At 37.0% G+C, this 18,746-nt stretch overlaps 1 protein-coding gene across 4 annotated transcripts in view; it reads left to right on the plus strand.

The window, feature by feature from the left end:
* The window catches only part of Brinp3 (BMP/retinoic acid inducible neural specific 3), a 434,736-nt gene extending 416,287 nt beyond the window's left edge, over positions 1-18,449 (plus strand). For 3 of the 4 annotated variants that reach the window (XM_087580092.1, XM_087580095.1, XM_087580093.1), the window contains one exon: positions 16,976-18,449. In XM_087580092.1, coding sequence (XP_087436218.1) covers positions 16,976-18,092 — 1,117 coding nt within the window. In that variant the 3' untranslated portion in view covers positions 18,093-18,449. The remainder of the gene's footprint in view (positions 1-16,975) is intronic. The other variant, NM_173121.2, reaches the window with a different exon arrangement.
* Positions 18,450-18,746: the final 297 nt, after the last annotated feature.

Consider the following 18,746-nt stretch of genomic DNA (forward strand, 5'->3'; position numbering starts at 1 on the left):
ATGATATTTTCTTAATCGAAAGTGAGAGAGATGTTCCATATTGTATAAGTCAGCCTGAAAGCAAAGATTAAAGTATTGTCTCTTGTATTTGTGTGAGGTTTCTTTTTTTTGAATAGTTGTAAAAGGATCATTTGAAATAATTCATCATTTGCTTATCACGATTAAGAACTTATGACAAAAATTAGTAGCCACACCAGACTTCTCTTGCCATCTATCAGTCTTTTGAGTCATACTGAGTCTACTTTTCAAATGTAAGATAATATCATAATTTTAGAAAACATCACCAGAACATAGAAATTCCCTTTTTCTTAATTAAAAAGATCTATGTATCTTATGAAACATGAGTTTAAAGCCTGTGACACAAGCAGGTTGAGGGCCAACTTTTAAAATATGTATGTTAAAATCTTTTAACAGGCATAAAGTTTTTCCACCATCTTAATCATGCATGAATGCATATTAACCAACCACATACAAGCGAATATTATTTTATTCCCAAGAGAATAATGCTTTTTAGAGCCATATACATTCAATGGTGGTTTGTGTTACAAGTCTCCGTAGCACTCATGCTTCTAACCAGATTCCATTTCCACCACAAACCAAATTCATAAAACTCATTGATGATATGATTTCAGAGATATTTTTGGATGGAAGTTGATTTTAGACGTTTTGTGTTTGTCTAACTTCAAACGAACGTTCAGCACTCGTACCTGCACATACATTAACATTTCAAGGTGATCACTACATGATTTCTAAAAAATTATAACCAGTATGTAATTGATAATTCAGTATAAAATAAATAATGTTTCTTGGTGACATAGATGTCACATAATTTTTTATGATTGTACAGGTTAAGTCAGATTTGTCACAGCAGAAAAGCTAGGTAAAAACCATATTATTGTCTTATGAATTCTGAGCGATGATAGGATCAGAGCCAGAATATTTTGATTTTATTTCCTTCCCAATTATGATATTCTGTAGCTAAATACACTTACAGTTACCACAGATATAAACTTAGCATGGAATCTGGGATCAGTCTCTTTCCTGCAAAAGGATAACTTTGCTTTGAAATGATCAGGAATATCTCTATATTAAGCTGTCCTATATCTATCGCATTCACTTAGCTACCCCATTTTAAATATTCATTAATTTGCCATCATTTATTCTGAGATTATATTTATTCTTCTAGTTTAGGAATTAGAATATATGATTTTTCAAAATCATTTTTACATCTATCACCTTTGTATCATTGAAGCAGCAATGCAGTCAGTCTTCTCAAAGCCTCCTGTGCACTGTCACTCCAGATACACACAAAACGTTCAGTGAAAACTTTGCCGAATGTTAAAATGAGTGGATAACTCATATAATTTTGGTGACTTCCATTTGTTAACAATGTAGGTAATAATTGGTGGATGATAGTTTATTTGTTTGGCAATTATAACAGTACTGTGCTGCTAATTATCAAGATGCCCTTTTTTTTTTATTATTAACTTGAGTATTTCTTATTTACATTTCGAATGTTATTCCCTTTCCCGGTTTCTGGGCAAACATCCCCCTAACCCCTCTCCCTCCTCTTCTATATGGGTGTTCCACTCCCCATCCTCCCCCCATTACCGCCCTTCCCCCAACAATCACATTCACTGGGGGTCCAGCCTTGGCAGGACCCAGGGCTTCCCCTTCCACTGGTGCTCTTACTAGGCTATTCATTGCTACCTAAGAGGTTGGAGTCCAGGGTCAGTCCGTGTATAGTCTTTAGGTAGTGGCTTAGTCCCTGGAAGCTCTGGTTGCTTGGCATTGTTTTGCATAAGGGGTCTCGAGCCCCTTCAAGCTCTTCCAGTTCTTTTCTCTGATTCCTTCAACGGGGGTCCTATTCTCAGTTCAGTGGTTTGCTGCTGGAATTCGCCTCTGTGTTTGCTGTATTCTGGCTGTGTCTCTCAGGAGAGATCTACATCCGGCTCCTGTCGGTCTGCACTTCTTTGCTTCATCCATCTTGTCTAATTGGGAGGCTGTATATGTGTGGGCCACATGTGGGGCAGGCTCTGAATGGGTGTTCCTTCTGTCTCTGTTTTAATCTTTGCCTCTCTACTCCCTGCCAAGGGTATTCTTGTTCCCCTTTTAAAGAAGGAGTGAAGCATTCACATTTTGATCATCCATCTTGAGTTTCATGTGTTCTATGCATGCAGGGTAATTCAAGCATTTGGGCTAATAGCCACTTATCAATGAGTGCATACCTTGTGTGTTTTTCTGTGATTAGGTTACCTCACTTACCCACACTTTGTCCCATGTGCCATGATGCACATCCCACTCTGAAGAATGTCCTTGCCTCTTAGGTGAGAAGGTACATGTGATAGGCTAGTTAAATCAGATTCTAGTAAATACTCAGGGAATTTTCTCTAGAACCTGGAACCTCACAGCTGAGCAATGGAGAGAACATAAGAGGAAAGCATGGTCAATGTTTGAGGGTCTTTCTTTGCTGTGGTTCCTTAGGATCCACGAATGAAAGACATACATGTGCTCATGCACATGCACACACACACACACACACACACACACACACACACACATACAGAGAGAGAGAGAGAGAGAGAGAGAGAGAGAGAGAGAGAGAGAGAGAGAGAGAGAGCTCATGTTTATCCTGGCTTAGCTGCTGGGTTCTGGTAAGACTCCCATAGCTAGTGTACCTTTTCCTTTACTCCTTGCTCAACACTCTTAATCTACCATTAGCTTAGTTTCCCAGTTACCTTCTCCTTGGTCAACAACCTACATCTGTGTTCACCTTAGTTTTGTTTCGAATCTCCCTCCTGCGGATATAGCCAATGGTCACTCCACCTGAGATTTCACATGGCTGGTGACTCTCTCTCCCTCTGAAGCATGGCAAATGTCTCCGATGTCTTCTAGCCTGCTTGGGGAAACCTGGGAGTCCTGCCTTTTCTACCCAGTGATTGGTCAATGGCATCTTTATTGATCAATCAAGAACAAGTTGGGGAATAGGACATGCAGATCCCATATCAAAAGCATCAGAATCATCCCCTATATATATACATATAGATATATGATAGAGATATAAATCAGATATTGATTAGCTAAGGTAAGGATATAGATATGGATATAGATATAGATGATTCAATGTAGGATATGGGTATTGGTACAGGCATGGATATGGTAATAGATATGAAGGTGTATATTTTGATAGATATGGTAATGAATATAGATAATATATATAAATGATATGCATGTATTTATTTGTGTGTATGTCTATGGGTGTTTCTAAGACAGTTCTTAGAGAGTGCAATGATTGTGACATGACTAATATTTTAGAACTAATTGTAGTTTATCAAGATGATGAAACAATTTTATGGATTCCCATGCATTTATTTTACCTTATATTTATTAGGATTTACAAGGCCTTCATCTGAAGAAAATGCCTACAAGGACCATTTTGCATATAGGTTATTCTTGTTAAAGATTAGTCTATTTGAGGAGTCATGAGCCAACAAAGTAGAGTTAAAATCAGAAAAATCAATATGGTTCATCTTTAAATTTGGCACAAGTGTGGAAAGATACAGAGATTTTAACAGTCCATAATAAAACTGTCTGGATGTCATTGCAATGTTTATGAGGAAAAGTGAAAATTTGTGAGTTTTTTTGTACATGTTCATAGATATGACTCTATGCAATTCAAAATTAATTGTTAAGTGAGCTATTTTAATTTACTTTCTGTTGCTGTGGTAAATATTCTGAGCATAAGAACAAGGTAGAGGAGAAAATATTATTTGACTCTTTTTTCTAGGTCACAGTCTGTCAAAAAGGAAGTCAGGTCAGAAACTGAAGTAGAAACCGTGAGCATTGCTCATGCTTAGCCAAATCTTTTATACAGTCCACTTACCTAGGGAATAATGGCACCTACAGTGCTCTGTCCCCCCTCACACTCACTCCAGTCAATCATCAATCCAGATGATTTCTCAAACAGTATGAGCTGGAAAAGCCCTTAATTGAGATTCTGTCTTTCTAGTCCAATTTCGTTTTATCAAGCTCAAAAGTCAAAATTCAGAGTTCGTTCCTGTGACTATGTAGCTTAGATGTCGGGGTCCTGTAAGAAATTATTTCACTTTTCATAATTTATACTTTTATTTTTGATCATATATTTGCACTTCTGACAACTCCTCATAGATCATAGATTCCACTCTTCACTAAACAATTCTCTTCATATTCTTTCTCTTGAAATGAAGCATAAAAAACAATATGAAAACAACACAGCAATGATAACAAAAAATAGATAAGAAAACTGATTGTCCCTCTCCTTGCAGTTATTAATCTTCAGGTTAGGTGATAGACTTTGCCCATACTTGCCCTTCTCTGTATTGGAAGATTTTGTCTCTTCTATGTGAGTTCATATGTCCATGAGCCTCTTGATGTCTGGAAACTGTCTCCTCAACGTTTCCCCCGATATCTACTTCTACAATAGTTTTGTCCCTTTTCTCCATGTCCCCCATGTTTGACATCTCAACTAAGGTCAAGCACATTGATTTCTAGGAGCCTCCCGCTTCCCAGGTCTCAGGGACAGCTTAAAGATTCCACCTACCCATCCACTCTCTGCAGCTGCAGATTTCCACCCATTCTCCTGGCCTTCTGGACCTCTTTTCTGTCTCTTTCCATACCTGATCCTGCACTCCAATCCCCTCTAACTCCCCAAACCCATCCAGGTCCCTTCTTTCTGCCTCTCATTTCTTTTTCTTTCTTTCTTTCCTACTTTCTTTCTTTCCTTCCTACCTACCTCCCTCCCTCCTTCCCTCCCTCCCTCCCTCCCTCCCTCCCTCCTTTCTTTCTTTCTTTCTTTCTTTCTTTCTTTCTTTCTTTCTTTCTTTCTTTCTTTCTTTCTCTTTTCTTCGTGACTCCCATTCATTTTTTTTCTTTCTTGTTTCTTTCTTATTTGGTTTGTTTTGTTTTGATTTGGTTTCTTTTTTGTTTTTTGAATTTTGATGTAGGGTTTCTCAATGTAGCTTGGGATGGCATTGCAACTCATTATTTAGACAAAGTTGAGCTTCAATTCACAGAAATTTGCCTGCCTCTGCCTCTAGAGTGCTTGGATTAAAGGCATGTACCACAACTCCCAGCTTCAAACAATTCTTAAGCAATAATATACCACAAAATGATGGTAGTGATTTAACATTTGACATGATCTGTTTTAACTTTCTACCCTTAAATTTCATTGCCTGTCGGAAATAAGAATGGAAGAAGTTTTGTATATTATCTCATGTAACTCAGATACATAATCATGTTATTTATATTTCTAGTTCTTTTCATTGAACATTGGCATCAGTGCAGATTGGGCAAGCACTCTACAACTGACCTGTATCCCCAAACTGATTCCTGAATTATCTGCATTCAAAAGTCAAACTAAGTACCTAAACTGAACTTGTACTCACCTTTCTCTTTTCTTTATTTTTGTTTTTCTCTCCATTAATTTGCATCTCAAATGATATCCCACTTCCTTGTTACCCCTCCAAAATCTCCATCCCACATCTGCCCTCTCCTCCTTCCACTTGCCTATATGAGTGTGCTCCCCCATCCACTCACCCTCTACCACCCCACCACTCCAGCATCCCTCTACCCTGGGGCATCAAACCTTCCATTTATGTCAGATAATACCACCCTCTGCTACAGGCTGATCATCAGTACTCCATTATGTATGGGTAGCTGTCATTATAGGCCTATAATCTGCGCCCTGGTCTATTTAGAATTCTTCTACTGATATACAGATTTTAAATCTATTAGTGAAATTTTCATTGTATTAAGAAATTCTCAGATAGCATTTTCAGTTAAATAGCAAAATTTTACTTATTCTACTGTAATTTAGTTTATCTCCTTCTTCTCAAAGAAATCTAAACACATATAGAGCAACATATATCAAACAAGCAAAAGAATAGATTGTTCCATTTTTTTCATATGTAACTTTATCCAGAGTATACAGTTGGTTCTATTTTAGGTTAACCTATTCAACTTCATTGTATTTGTTATATTTTTATTTGAATTTCCATGAATAATTTACTTTTCATACACTATGTTAAAAAAGTTCTAGCTCTAATACAGTCAATACCACATGATAAGCAAAGTGTTCTACTGTGGATCTAAACACTCATCCTCTGCAGAAATTCTAGATTCATATATTAAGAAGTTTGTTTAGATCTCAAAGACTATTAATAGTGATATAGCAAGGTCTTTCAGAGACAAGTTGATAAACTCATATACCTGGGCCAATTACAAAAAAATCTATATTTTATAAAAAGTTCTATATTATCCAATTATACATTATTATTATTGTTGTTCCAGGAATTCTTTCATGATCACTTACCCAATCATTTGCATTTTACCTTGAACTTTGATTAGATGTCATTGTATTCAGTTGTCGTATATTGACTTATATTATGATTACTTTATTTAGCATAATTTCATAAATTCACATATATTGATGTCTGTATCAGTAACATCTTTTTGTAACTTATGAACATATCTGTAAAGCATTAAATACATTTATAGCTTCCCTTTATACTAAAAACCTCATTATTTATGTTTTCAAATTACATTGTAAATTGTTTACAAACAATTATATGAGATATGAGAAAAGTTCCATGAATGTCACTTTCAGATCATGCTGTCTGAAAGTGAAATGATGTCTTCAATTCTGTCTCAACCCCAGTCTCTGTCTCTGACTGTCTGCCTCCCTCACGTCCTTCCCCCTCCCTCTCTTTCTCTACCATTTTCTATCCTTCCCGCTCTCTACCTCTCCCTCCATCCCTCCTTTCTTTCCTGTCTGTTTATCTCTTTGTCTTTGAATCTCTGTCTGTCTCTGTGAGTCTCTGTCTCTGTCTCTGTCTCTGTCTCTCTCTCTCTCTCTCTCTCTCTCTCTGTGTGTGTGTGTGTATGTGAAAAACTCACAGTGAGCAGGATAGTTTGAAAATGAAGTTTGCTTTTCTCAGTGTATAATTATGTCTAAGAGCAACACTGTTCTTTGTCAATTGTATCAGCTTGAGGCATAGGAAGCTTTGCCAAGGCTGAGCTGTCCAGGGCAGTGGAGTGAGGACAGAGAGTGTGACAGAGCGTTTCACACCCTGATCAGTGTGTGACTGAGCTAACAATCAGCTTATGATTGTTTAAACGGCCATGGGTGTTTAATCCCTAGAATTTATATTTAGTTTAAGGTATTAAGGCCTAAGAAGGACAAATCTATGAAAGCTAAAATGAAATGGCCTTCCCCAAGGAGTAATCCTTAATTTCAAAGAGATATGGAAATTATATTGTTTAGGTTTAAAATTTAAGATACACATTGCCCAGATTTGAAAAGCAATAAAGGATTAGAAGGTTGGAATAAAAGACCTTTGAAATAAGATTATTAGTGCTCAGAGAGGATTTAACCAGAGAAGAGGTAATTGTTTTCGTATCAACCTATGTTCTAATACCTCAGTACAAACTATTAGCATCTACAATGTATGTTCAGGAATTGTGCTATTTGCACAAACTTCTAAGGGCCTTTGAATCATCACATGAAGACAGCATGCACCTTGGAGTATAGTTCAGTTAATGACAGGCTTCCAATTGCAGCAAAACTGTAATGTAGGCACAGTGTATAATATTAATCATAAAGACATAAACTGTTAAAGAGAAATGAAAAGGCCCATTTTTCTGGGGAAAATGCAGTTATAATAAAGAAATTGCCTACAATGACATTTCTTTAAATATTGAAAGAGTAACAGCAGTGTTGATCAGAGAAATAAGATTTTACATTACTTTCCTGTTAATTCTGCATATACAATATCTATTCCACTATCAATTTACTTTGATTCTTAAAACATTTCTCTGTCTTATTTTGTTCTATGTCATCATACATGGTAAATAAAATAAGTTTCAAAGTTGGTAGTTGACCCCAGAGAAAATACCTTTAAGCAAGCTTTCTGCATTTTGGTCATTACATCACAAATAAAATAATTATTTTAAGTATTTTTGATGTAGTCTTGTATGTCAATAAATGGATTTTTTCCCATGCTTATCAATAAGACATTTTTCTTCTACAATATTGAACACTTTTAATACTCCTTCCATATTTTATTATAATCTTAAAAATGTAATATTTAAAAATAACATTTATAGTTCCTTTTATGAGTTTATATCCATTTTAATGGTCAATAGATGTATGCTACCAAGGCATTAAAATGTATGGCTCAGAGTAGAATTTTGATATTGTATTAAATCTTAACTAATAACCGTGAAGAATATATTTAAGATTGTTTTTTATGAGTGGCAAAAAAATATGAACTGGCTTTTGTGTGAGGTCTTCATGAGACAGTCAACTCATATTGGTAGAAAACAATAAGATCTTCTTATTAATCTAGGGCTTAGTTTTTGCCTTATGACAAAGTTAACATGAGAGATAATTTGTCAATCATTTAAGTGCCTCTCAGTTGTTGAGTAATATTTTTTTTATTAACTTGAGTATTTCTTATATACATTTCGAGTGTTATTCCCTTTCCCGGTTTCCGGGCAAACATCCCCCTCCCCCCTCCCCTTCCTTATGGGTGTTCACCTCCCAACCCTCCCCCCATTGCCGCCCTCCCCCCATAGACTAGTTCACTGGGGGTTCAGTCTTAGCACGGCCCAGGGCTTCCCCTTCCACTGGTGCTCTTACTAGGATATTCATTGCTACCTATGGAGTCAGAGTCCAGGGTCAGTCCATGTATAGTCTTTAGGTAGCGGCTTAGTCCCTGGAAGCTCTGGTTGCTTGGCATTGTTGTACTTTTGGGGTCTTGAGCCCCTTCAAGCTCTTCCAGTTCTTTCTCTGATTCCTTCAATAGGGGACCTATTCTCAGTTCAGTGGTTTGCTGCTGGAATTCGCCTCTGTATTTGCTGTATTCTGGCTGTGTCTCTCAGGAGCGATCTACATCCGGCTCCTGTCGGTCTGCACTTCTTTGCTTCATCCATCTTGTCTAATTGGGTGGCTGTATATGTATGGGCCACATGTGGGGCAGGCTCTGAATGGGTGTTCCTTAAGTCTCTGATTTAATCTTTGCCTCTCCCTTCCCTGCCAAGGGTATTCTTTTTCCTCATTTAAAGAAGGAGTGAAGCATTCACATTTTGATCATCCGTCTTGAGTTTCGTTTGTTCTAGGGATCTAGGGTAATTCAAGCATTTGGGCTAATATTTAAACAGATTTAGATTTATTTAATAAGTTGTTTTCCCTTTGTAGCACTCTTCTCTAACTTTTGAGAAAATTTGCTTACAAACAAATTCTTTCCCTGATGGACTATTCTCCTTTTACTATGTCTGTGTACTTAATTTTGGTTGGTTCTTTTTCCTGGGTTAGTGTCCAAGCCTCTTTACTACACTTTTTCACAATCCATATTTTTTCTACATTTTGATTCTTTTTATCTTACCTCCCTTCCAATCATCTCTCCAAGTGTTTCTTTCTCTCTTTACTCTATGAAATGCTCTTCTTCAATTTTATTTTTACTTTTATTTTTCTCTAAGATACTATACAAACAAATTAAAGGAACAAATTTTTCCTTTCCCTCTCCTTCCTCTCCTTTCTCTTCTCCCATTGGAAAATATCAGGCCTCTCAGGGTTGTCAACTCAACGTGGCATAACAAGCTACAAGACATTACATCAAGACTAGACAAGGCAATCTAGCAGGAGGAAAAGGATCACAGAAGCCTGTAAAGATGTCGGCGACAGCTCCATATTCACACCTTTAGAAGTCCTATAAGAACACTAAGCCACCCAGCCATCAAAGACATGCAGAGGTCCCAGGTTTTTTGATTCCTGCAAGTCCATATATGTTCCCATCAGTTAATTGATTTTTGAGCCATGTTCTCCTGTCCCAGATCCCTACAGCTACAGCAATCCTTTCTCTCCCTCCTTAGCAATACAGTCTGATACCCACCCAACATCTGGATATGAGAGTACATTTGCTACCATCCAGGAGTTAGAAGTCTCTTTGATCTCTTCGAAGACAATTCTGCTAGGATCTGGTCCCGGAACACTGTAGTTCAAAGGTTCCGTGACTGGGCTGGTGTTCTAATCCCCCCATTTGAGGTTTGCATGGCAACAGAAGATGGGCAGTAAGGCTCCATGTCCCCCATTACCAGGAATCCCTTCTATGGTCACTTTGGAGATGTCATGGCTTTTACATCTCCGTTTCACCACTGAAATGCACCCCACCTTCAAACACCTCTCCCAGTATTTTGTCCCCCATCCCACTCATCTAATCTCTCCTTGCTCCTAATCCTACCCACACACAGTCTATCCACAAAATCCATCTTATTTCCCCTTTCCAGGGAAACACTTGTTGCCCCCTTAAGCTTGCCTTGCTACTTAGCCTTTCTGGATCTGTGAACCATAACGTCATTATCTTTTACTTGACAGTTAATGCTCACTTATAAGTGAGAACATAACATATTTGTCTTTCTAGGTCTGGGGTTTATTATACAGGATGGCTTTTCCTAGTTGCATCCATTTGCCAGAAAAATTCAAAATAATATTGCTTTTTTAAGAAGTGTAAGGTACCATATTTTTTTTATCCATTCATCAGTTGAAGGATGTCTAGGTGGTTTCCAGTTTCTGGGTTTATAAATAATGCTGTGCTAAACATGTTTGAGCTAGTGTCCATGTGATAAGATAAAGCATCATTTGGGTAAATGTCCAGGAGTGATGCAGCTGGATCTTGAGGTATAACAGTTCCAATTTTCTGAGAAACCCTCATATTAATTTCTAAAATGACATTCATGTGTGCACGGCCACTAGCAGTGGAAGTATGTACCCCTTGCTCCACATCCTTGCCAGCATGAGCTGATATTTTTGGTTTTGATCTTAGTCATGCTGACAAGTATAAGGGTGGATCTTAAAGCCATTTTGATTTGCTTTGACTTGGTGCTGAGGATGTTAAACATTTAAGTGTTTTTCAGCCATTTGAGATTCCACTGTTGAGAATTCTGTTTAGATGTTCCCCATTTTTAACTGGATTACTTGGTTTGTTGATGTCTAGTTTTTGAGTTATTTTTAAATATGCATTTTGGATATTAGCCTTATATCAGATGTGAATCTGGTGAAAATCTTTCTTCATTCTGTAGTCTGCCATTTTGGCCATCCTGGCCATACAGAATCTTTTCAGTTTCCGGAGATATTATTTATTATGTCCATCTTAGTGTCTCTGCAATTGGTGTTTAGTTCAGAAAGTTGTCTCCTATGCCAATGCCTTCCAAGCTATTCCCACTTTTTCTTCATCAGGTTCAGTGTATCTTGTTTTATGCTATGTTTTTGGTGTAAATGAACTTAATTTTAGTGCAGGGTGATATATATATATATATATATATATATATATATATATATATATATATATATATATACATTTGCTTTCTTCTACATTCCTACATCCCATGAGACCAGCACCAAGTGTTGATAAACTTTTCCCATTGTATGTTTCTGGATTCTTAACAAAAACCAGGTACCGGTAGATTTATTTCCAAGTCTTTGGTTTGATGCCATTGATGAATCTGTCTGTTTTCAGGTCAATATCTTGTAGTTTTAAATTTTATATCTGAAATACAGCTTGAAAGCAGGGCTGGGATACATACAGAAGATTGTTTATTTTATAGGATTTTTTTAGCTGTCCTGAGATTTTTGTGTTTACAGATGAAGTTGGGTATTGTTCTTTTAAGATGTCTGTCTGTGTTCTATTTTTATGTGGATAGTGTTCAATCTATACATTGCCTTTTGAACCATGGCCATTTATATCATGTTAATTGTAGTTATCTCTGGTCATGGAAGATCTCTCCATTATCTTATATATTCTTCAATTTCCTTCAACAAGGATTTAAAGTTTAGAACACACAAGTCTTTCATTTGCTTGATTAGAGTTACCCCAAGATATTTGATATTATTTGTGCCTATTGTGGATGGTGAGTTTTCCTTGACTTCTTTCTTACCTTTTTGTTACATATATAAAGGAGGGCTAAGGTTTTCTTTTTATTTTAGTTAAATGTGTATCCAAGTACTTTACTGAAAAAGTTTATAAGCTATAGGAATTCCCTTGTAGAATATTAGCAGTCACTTATATATACTCTTATCATTGTAAATAGAGATACTTTGACTTCCTTTCAAATTTGTAGCCCCATCATCTCCTTTAGTTTTATCAACTCCTTGATCATGGTACATGTGCATTTTATTGTGTTCTTAGAATCATTTGTTGAGTATTTTATTGAGTATTTTTATATCAGTGTTCATGGGAGAAATTGGCATGAAATTCTCTTCCATTTTTGAATCTTTGTATGGTTTGATTATTAGTTGACTCATGAAAATATCCTTTCTGTTTCTATTTTGTGGAATAATTGAGAAGTATTGATATTAGCTCTTCATTGAAAGTCTGGTAGAATTTGTGCTAAAACATTCTAGCTCTGGGCTCTTTTGATGTTGGGAGACTTTTAATAACTCTTTCTATACACTTAATGGTTATAGGTCTATGAAAAAATTTAATCTAATCTTGATTTGATTTTGGTGAATGGTATCTATCAAGAAAATTGTCTATTTCTTTCAGATTTGCCAATTTTGTGGAGTACAGATTTTTTGAAATATAACCTAGTTGATTCTTTGAATTTCCCCTATGTCTATTGTTATTTCCCCCCATTTCTGATTTTGTTAACATGGATATTCTCTACCTGTCTTTTAGTTGGGATAAGAGTTAGGCTATCTTAATGACTTTCTCAACGAATCAACTATTTGGTCACCAATTTTCTGTGTTGTTCCCTTTTTTCTATTTTATTGATTTCAGTCCTCAGTTTGATTATTTTCTGCTGTCTACTTCTGTTGGGTATGCTTCTTCTTCTTCTTCTTCTTCTTCTTCTTCTTCTTCTTCTTCTTCTTCTTCTTCTTCTTCTTCTTCTTCTTCTTCTTCTTCTTCTTCTTCTTCTTCCTCTTCCTCTTCCTCTTCCTCTCCTCCTCCTCCTTCTCCCCCTCCTCCTCCTTTTATTTCTAGAGCTTTCAAGTGTGTTAAGTTGCTCATATGAGACTCACCAATTTTTATGTGAAGGCACTTAGCGCTATGAGTTTTCCTCTTAGCACTGGTTCCACAGTTTTCCATAAGTTTGGGTATGTTGTACAATCATCTTCATTAAATGTTTCTTGTATGCAGCAAAATGATGGATTCTGCTTCCTTATCTATTCTATTAGCCTGTGTATTTTTACTGGGGAATTTATTCCATTGATATTGAGATACATTAATGACCAATGGCTCTGTTAATATAAGCTCTGTATGTTCTATGTCAATTCCTATTATTTTGGTAGTGGTGGTGGGAGTAGTGGTGGTGGTACTGTGTATGTTTGTGTGTGTGTGTGTGTGTGTGTGTTTGTGTGTGTGTGTGTGTTGGAATGTTATTGTGTTTGTTTGTTTCCTTTTTTGAGTTTTAGTAGTGTGAGATTTATTGCACATGTTTTAATAGGTGTAGTTAATCACCCATCATTGGATTTTTCCTTTTAGTAACTTATATAGGGTAGGATTTGTGGGTATATACTGTTTAAATTTGATTTTCTTATCAAATGTTGTTTTGTCTCCATGTACAATGATTGAAAGCTTTTCTGAGTATAGTAATCTGGTCTGGCATCTGTTGTCTCTTAGTGCCTGAAGAATATCTGTCCAAGGCACTGGGCATTTAGAATCTTCACTGAGAAATTGGGTATAATTCTAATACGTCTGTCATTATATGTCTTTTTGACCTTTTATCCTTACAGTTTTTAGTAGTCTTTCTGTAATCCATATGTTTACTGTTTTCATTATTCTATTGTGAGTGAACTTCCTTTACCTGCCCAATCTATTTGGTGTTCTACAAGGTTACCTTAATAGATAAGTTCTTTTTTATGCTAGATAATTTTCCTCTATGATTTCATAAAATATATTTTCTGGTTTGTTCATCTAGATTCTTTTCTTTCTATTCCTATTGTTCTTATATATTGTCTTTTCATAGAGTCCCAGATTACCTGAATGCTTTATGTTGGGAATTTTTTAGATATAACATTTTCTTTTATCAACGAAGCTATTTCTTCTGTTGTATCTGCAATGTCTGAGATTTTTTTTCTTTCATCTCTTGTCTTCTGTTGTGGCTGTAGTTCTTGTTTGCTTACCTAGATTTTCTATTTTGAGAATTCCCTCAGTTTGTGCTGCTTTTATTTCTGTGTCCATTTTTATGTATTGAACAGTTTCCTTTTACCTATTTGTTTGATTTTTCTTGCTTTATTTGCGCTCTTTAAGGGATTTATTGATTTCCTCCATATATTTACTTGTCTTTTCCTAGATTTCTTTAGAGATTTTTTTCATCTTCTCTTTAAGGACTCCTTGTGTCTGCATAAAGTTGGATTTAAGGCTATATTTTGTTTGCTTGTTTGTTTCTTTGTTTTGTGCTTCAGCTGTGTTGGAATATCCATGTCTTTCTGTCCTAGGGTAGCATTGTTCTGGTGGTGACATATTCCCCTGGCTATTGTTGCTGTGTGCTTACACTGGCATGTAAGCATTTTAGGACTTGGTACAGATTTCTGAGTTTTTCTTTATTGGATAGGTGTGTTTTTCCTTTATTTCTGTTTCTTTTTGTCTTCTGGAATTTGTGGTTTGTGTGTGTGTGTGTGTGTTCGCATTTGATTTATTTGTGTGTATCTGTCCAAATTCGGGGATGGATGTCTGGTAGTTAGCTTAACCTTTAGAGCAGCAGGTTTCCTCTTTCCTAGTTGGTTATTGGGATTCTGTGATAAGGGGGTGGGATTTGTGGGCAATGACTGAGTGGAGGAGGGCCAATGTTGGGCTACCTATCTGTGGCTCTTTAGTCAGGTCTGCTTTCTGATCCAGAGAGAGTCTATGCCTGAGTTTGCTTATCTGTTGTCTTTTCTGACTAGCATTTCATGCACCTCCACTTCAAACTACTGTGCCCTACAAGGAGAAGTCTTCCTTCATTGGGGCCTGAGGCATAGCAACAGGACAGGATGGACAGTGGTGGAGTGTGACTGGGGATTGTGGAATGAGTATTTGGGTACTAAATCTAGGGAGTGTGGCACTATGAACTACTTTTATGTAAATGTCAAGACCAATGACATACATTTGTTGAAAAGCTGCAGAAGACCTGCCTGATTCCCATCAATATGGTAGAAAATCTACAGGGTTTAATTCTTAGTGGTCAACCTCGTAAGTGGTAGTTTAACTGATCCAGGAATCTCTCTGTGTTTGTGAATATACATATAAATATGAATCAACAAAAGGACTTATTTATTTGCCTTGCGCTTTATGAAAAAAAGAAAAAAGAAATATAAAAGTCATAAGCTACATTGGAATTTTGAAGATAACCTATTTTGAACTTTTGAAAGTTACAGAATTATATAACAAAACTAAATTTTACTCTGTTGGGAAAGGCTGTGTGAACTTTTGAATACATTTGAAACATCTAGTATGCAATGCTGAAACTCACTGAATATTCACTTTTGACTCCTACTTACACCAAGATTTCACTGAGAGTTAAAGAAAAAGAAAGATTATTTGATTTATTTTTTCTTTGAAAAATATCTCTTACCTAGTAACATGGAATTGAGTCAGCACAGGGTAGTTAGAGCGCAAAAAGGAGAGGAGACTGTGAGGCAAAGCTCTCCTTGCTCTCTCTCCATAGCTGGTGCAGCATTTGACTTAATGCTGACCTTCTGAATTCACAGATGACAATCTTAAAAGCAAGAAAATGAACATGATCTTTCGTCAGCATGTCTGTGCAATCACAAATGGTCTAAATACTGGGTGGGAAAAGTTTAAAAGCTGAAAAAGTAATTGTTTTCTCTCAGTATTCCTACAATTCTTTCTACAGTACACTACGATTGTGGTCTCAGGCTTTAGCCGTAGGCTGATTTATTTGTTCTTCTGTTCTCAAACATGATTAGAGTTTAAAGGGATGGATGAGTCTGCTCTAAGAATTTACGCCTTGGTTTCAGGGAAGCAAATAAAATCTTCAATTCAGGTGGGATTTACATTTTATACATTTTGTATGAGAGAAACATGTACAAAACTAAATATCCCAGCAGAAAATTGAGGGGAAAAAAAGGGAGGAAGGATGGAAGTAAAAGTGGGAAGAGAAATAAAGAGAGGGAGGAAGGGGAAAGAGAAGAAAATAAAATGAAGGGAAAGAAGAAGAGTGGAGGAAAGGAAACAGAATAGAATAAACGGGGAAATTACTCTCTGTACCTCCAGGCCACTGCAGAGACATAACTTTCATTTGTAACATTTGGGCACACTTGTAGTAAGGTTTATCACAGAGTTCACCATAAAAATATTTAGAAAAACTCAGATATACAATTCCTTAGTCCAGTTTTGACTACTAAAACAGAATGTTACAGACTGGCAAGTAAGTAATAAAGAAATAGCAATAACTGTCTTGTATTTCTATAGCCATGGTATTCAAAAGCCCATGTGTAAGCAGGCTAAAATATGTATCTGTTGTTGCCATTGCTCTTCTTGTTATTGGTAGCAGTACTGTTGCTGTCTATCCTAGAGGTTAAACGTGTTCCTTCCAAAGGAATGTATTCTCACTGACAATGGAATAAACTCATTAACGAATATGGTAACACCCAGAACCAAATGGCTTCTCATAAGATTCAATGCCTGACAGCAGTATTTTTTAATAGGTTTCAAACAATAGAATAGTTTCTGGAATTTGGTTAGTGGTTTTTGGTGTGATTAATATTAAAGAGAAAATTGTTTGATTTTGTTTGTCCGTCTCCCTCTCCCTCTCCCTCCCCCTCTCCCTTCCCCCTCTGTATGTATGTGCATGTAAAATGGTTCTTTTATATCTTTACTGGATGTAGATTTGGCAAAACATGCAGGCTGTAGTAAGCTTGGATTTACTTTATGGCGGTAGTCACATGTCACATAGAATCTAAATATTTATTTAGGTTCATTTTGTTTTATATTTCTAGAACTTCAACCTACTGGCTCACTCGCATCCAGTCTTTTCTCTACTGCAATGAAAATGGCCTTCTGGGTAGCTTCTCCGAGGAAACCCATTCCTGCACATGCCCCAACGACCAGGTAGTGTGCACAGCCTTTCTGCCCTGTACCGTGGGCGATGCCTCGGCCTGCCTGACCTGTGCACCTGACAATCGCACCCGCTGTGGCACCTGCAACACGGGTTACATGCTGAGCCAGGGACTCTGCAAGCCTGAAGTCGCTGAGTCAACAGATCATTACATTGGCTTTGAGACCGACCTGCAAGACCTGGAGATGAAATACCTGTTGCAGAAAACAGACAGACGAATAGAAGTCCACGCCATCTTTATCAGTAATGACATGCGCCTCAACAGCTGGTTTGATCCTTCCTGGAGAAAGAGGATGCTCCTGACCTTGAAGAGTAACAAGTACAAGTCCAGTCTGGTCCACATGATCTTAGGTCTGTCTTTACAGATTTGCTTAACTAAAAACAGCACGTTGGAGCCAGTGCTGGCTGTTTACATCAATCCCTTTGGAGGCAGCCACTCCGAGAGCTGGTTTATGCCTGTGAGCGAGAGCAGCTTTCCAGACTGGGAGCGGACTAAATTGGACCTTCCACTGCAGTGCTATAACTGGACACTGACTCTGGGAAACAAATGGAAGACATTCTTTGAGACAGTACACATCTACCTGAGGAGTCGCATCAAAGCAAATGGCCCCAACAGCAATGAGAGCATTTACTACGAGCCTTTGGAGTTTATTGACCCATCCCGGAACCTGGGCTACATGAAAATCAACAACATCCAAGTGTTTGGCTACAGCATGCACTTTGACCCAGAAGCCATTCGGGACCTGATTTTGCAGCTGGACTACCCCTACACTCAGGGATCCCAGGACTCGGCACTTTTGCAACTACTAGAGATAAGAGACCGTGTAAATAAACTCTCCCCACCTGGTCAGCGACGCCTGGATCTGTTTTCTTGCTTGCTTCGTCATAGACTCAAGTTGTCTACTAGTGAGGTGGTGAGAATTCAATCTGCTCTTCAGGCATTTAATGCCAAGTTGCCAAACACAGTGGATTATGACACAACCAAATTATGTAGTTAACCTTAAATGTCAAGCACAACCCAAAATCTTGGAGGAGTTTTTACAGTGCTTTTGTGGAAGTTTATGTTTGGAAAAGTAAATTTAAATTGTCTTTTCAATATCTGTCTTATATCAGTCAATAACGTTGGATGGCAATTTACACACATGAACTTGCTGACAATGAATATATTATACTACAGTTTTGGTTTATGAATGAAATAAATACTGACACCAGTCTAGAAGACATTCTACTTTTTACAATAAATTTCATTTGTAATTTTATATGTTCCGTGGCAATGCTTTTGTGCATTACATCCTCTAGAGGGAACATAAAAAGATATAAATAAAATTTTGTAGCTGAACAGTTATTAACAAGAAGTGCTGTGGGATTCATTTTTTTTCCATGAAATGAGTTCTATTTGATATAGTTTGTAGAAACCTGGGGAAAATTCACCAGGACATTTTGAATGGAAACTGTTAAGGGTTCCTTTTGATCATCTTTTCTGAAAAACCAAATAAGTGAACTGTTTGTACCCAGGTTCTTTCTTTTGGAGACAAGCAGAATAGCTGAAGGATGTTCATCAGCTGTGTAAAGAAACCAAAGCAAAAACCAGTCATCATTATGATTGATATAAAAATCAATTCTTTTTTTTTTCTGGAGCTGGGGACAGAACC

Source organism: Rattus norvegicus, chromosome 13 (assembly GCF_021556685.1).
Source record: "Rattus norvegicus strain SHRSP/BbbUtx chromosome 13, alternate assembly SHRSP_T2T, whole genome shotgun sequence".
Classification (NCBI taxonomy): Eukaryota; Metazoa; Chordata; class Mammalia; order Rodentia; family Muridae; genus Rattus; species Rattus norvegicus.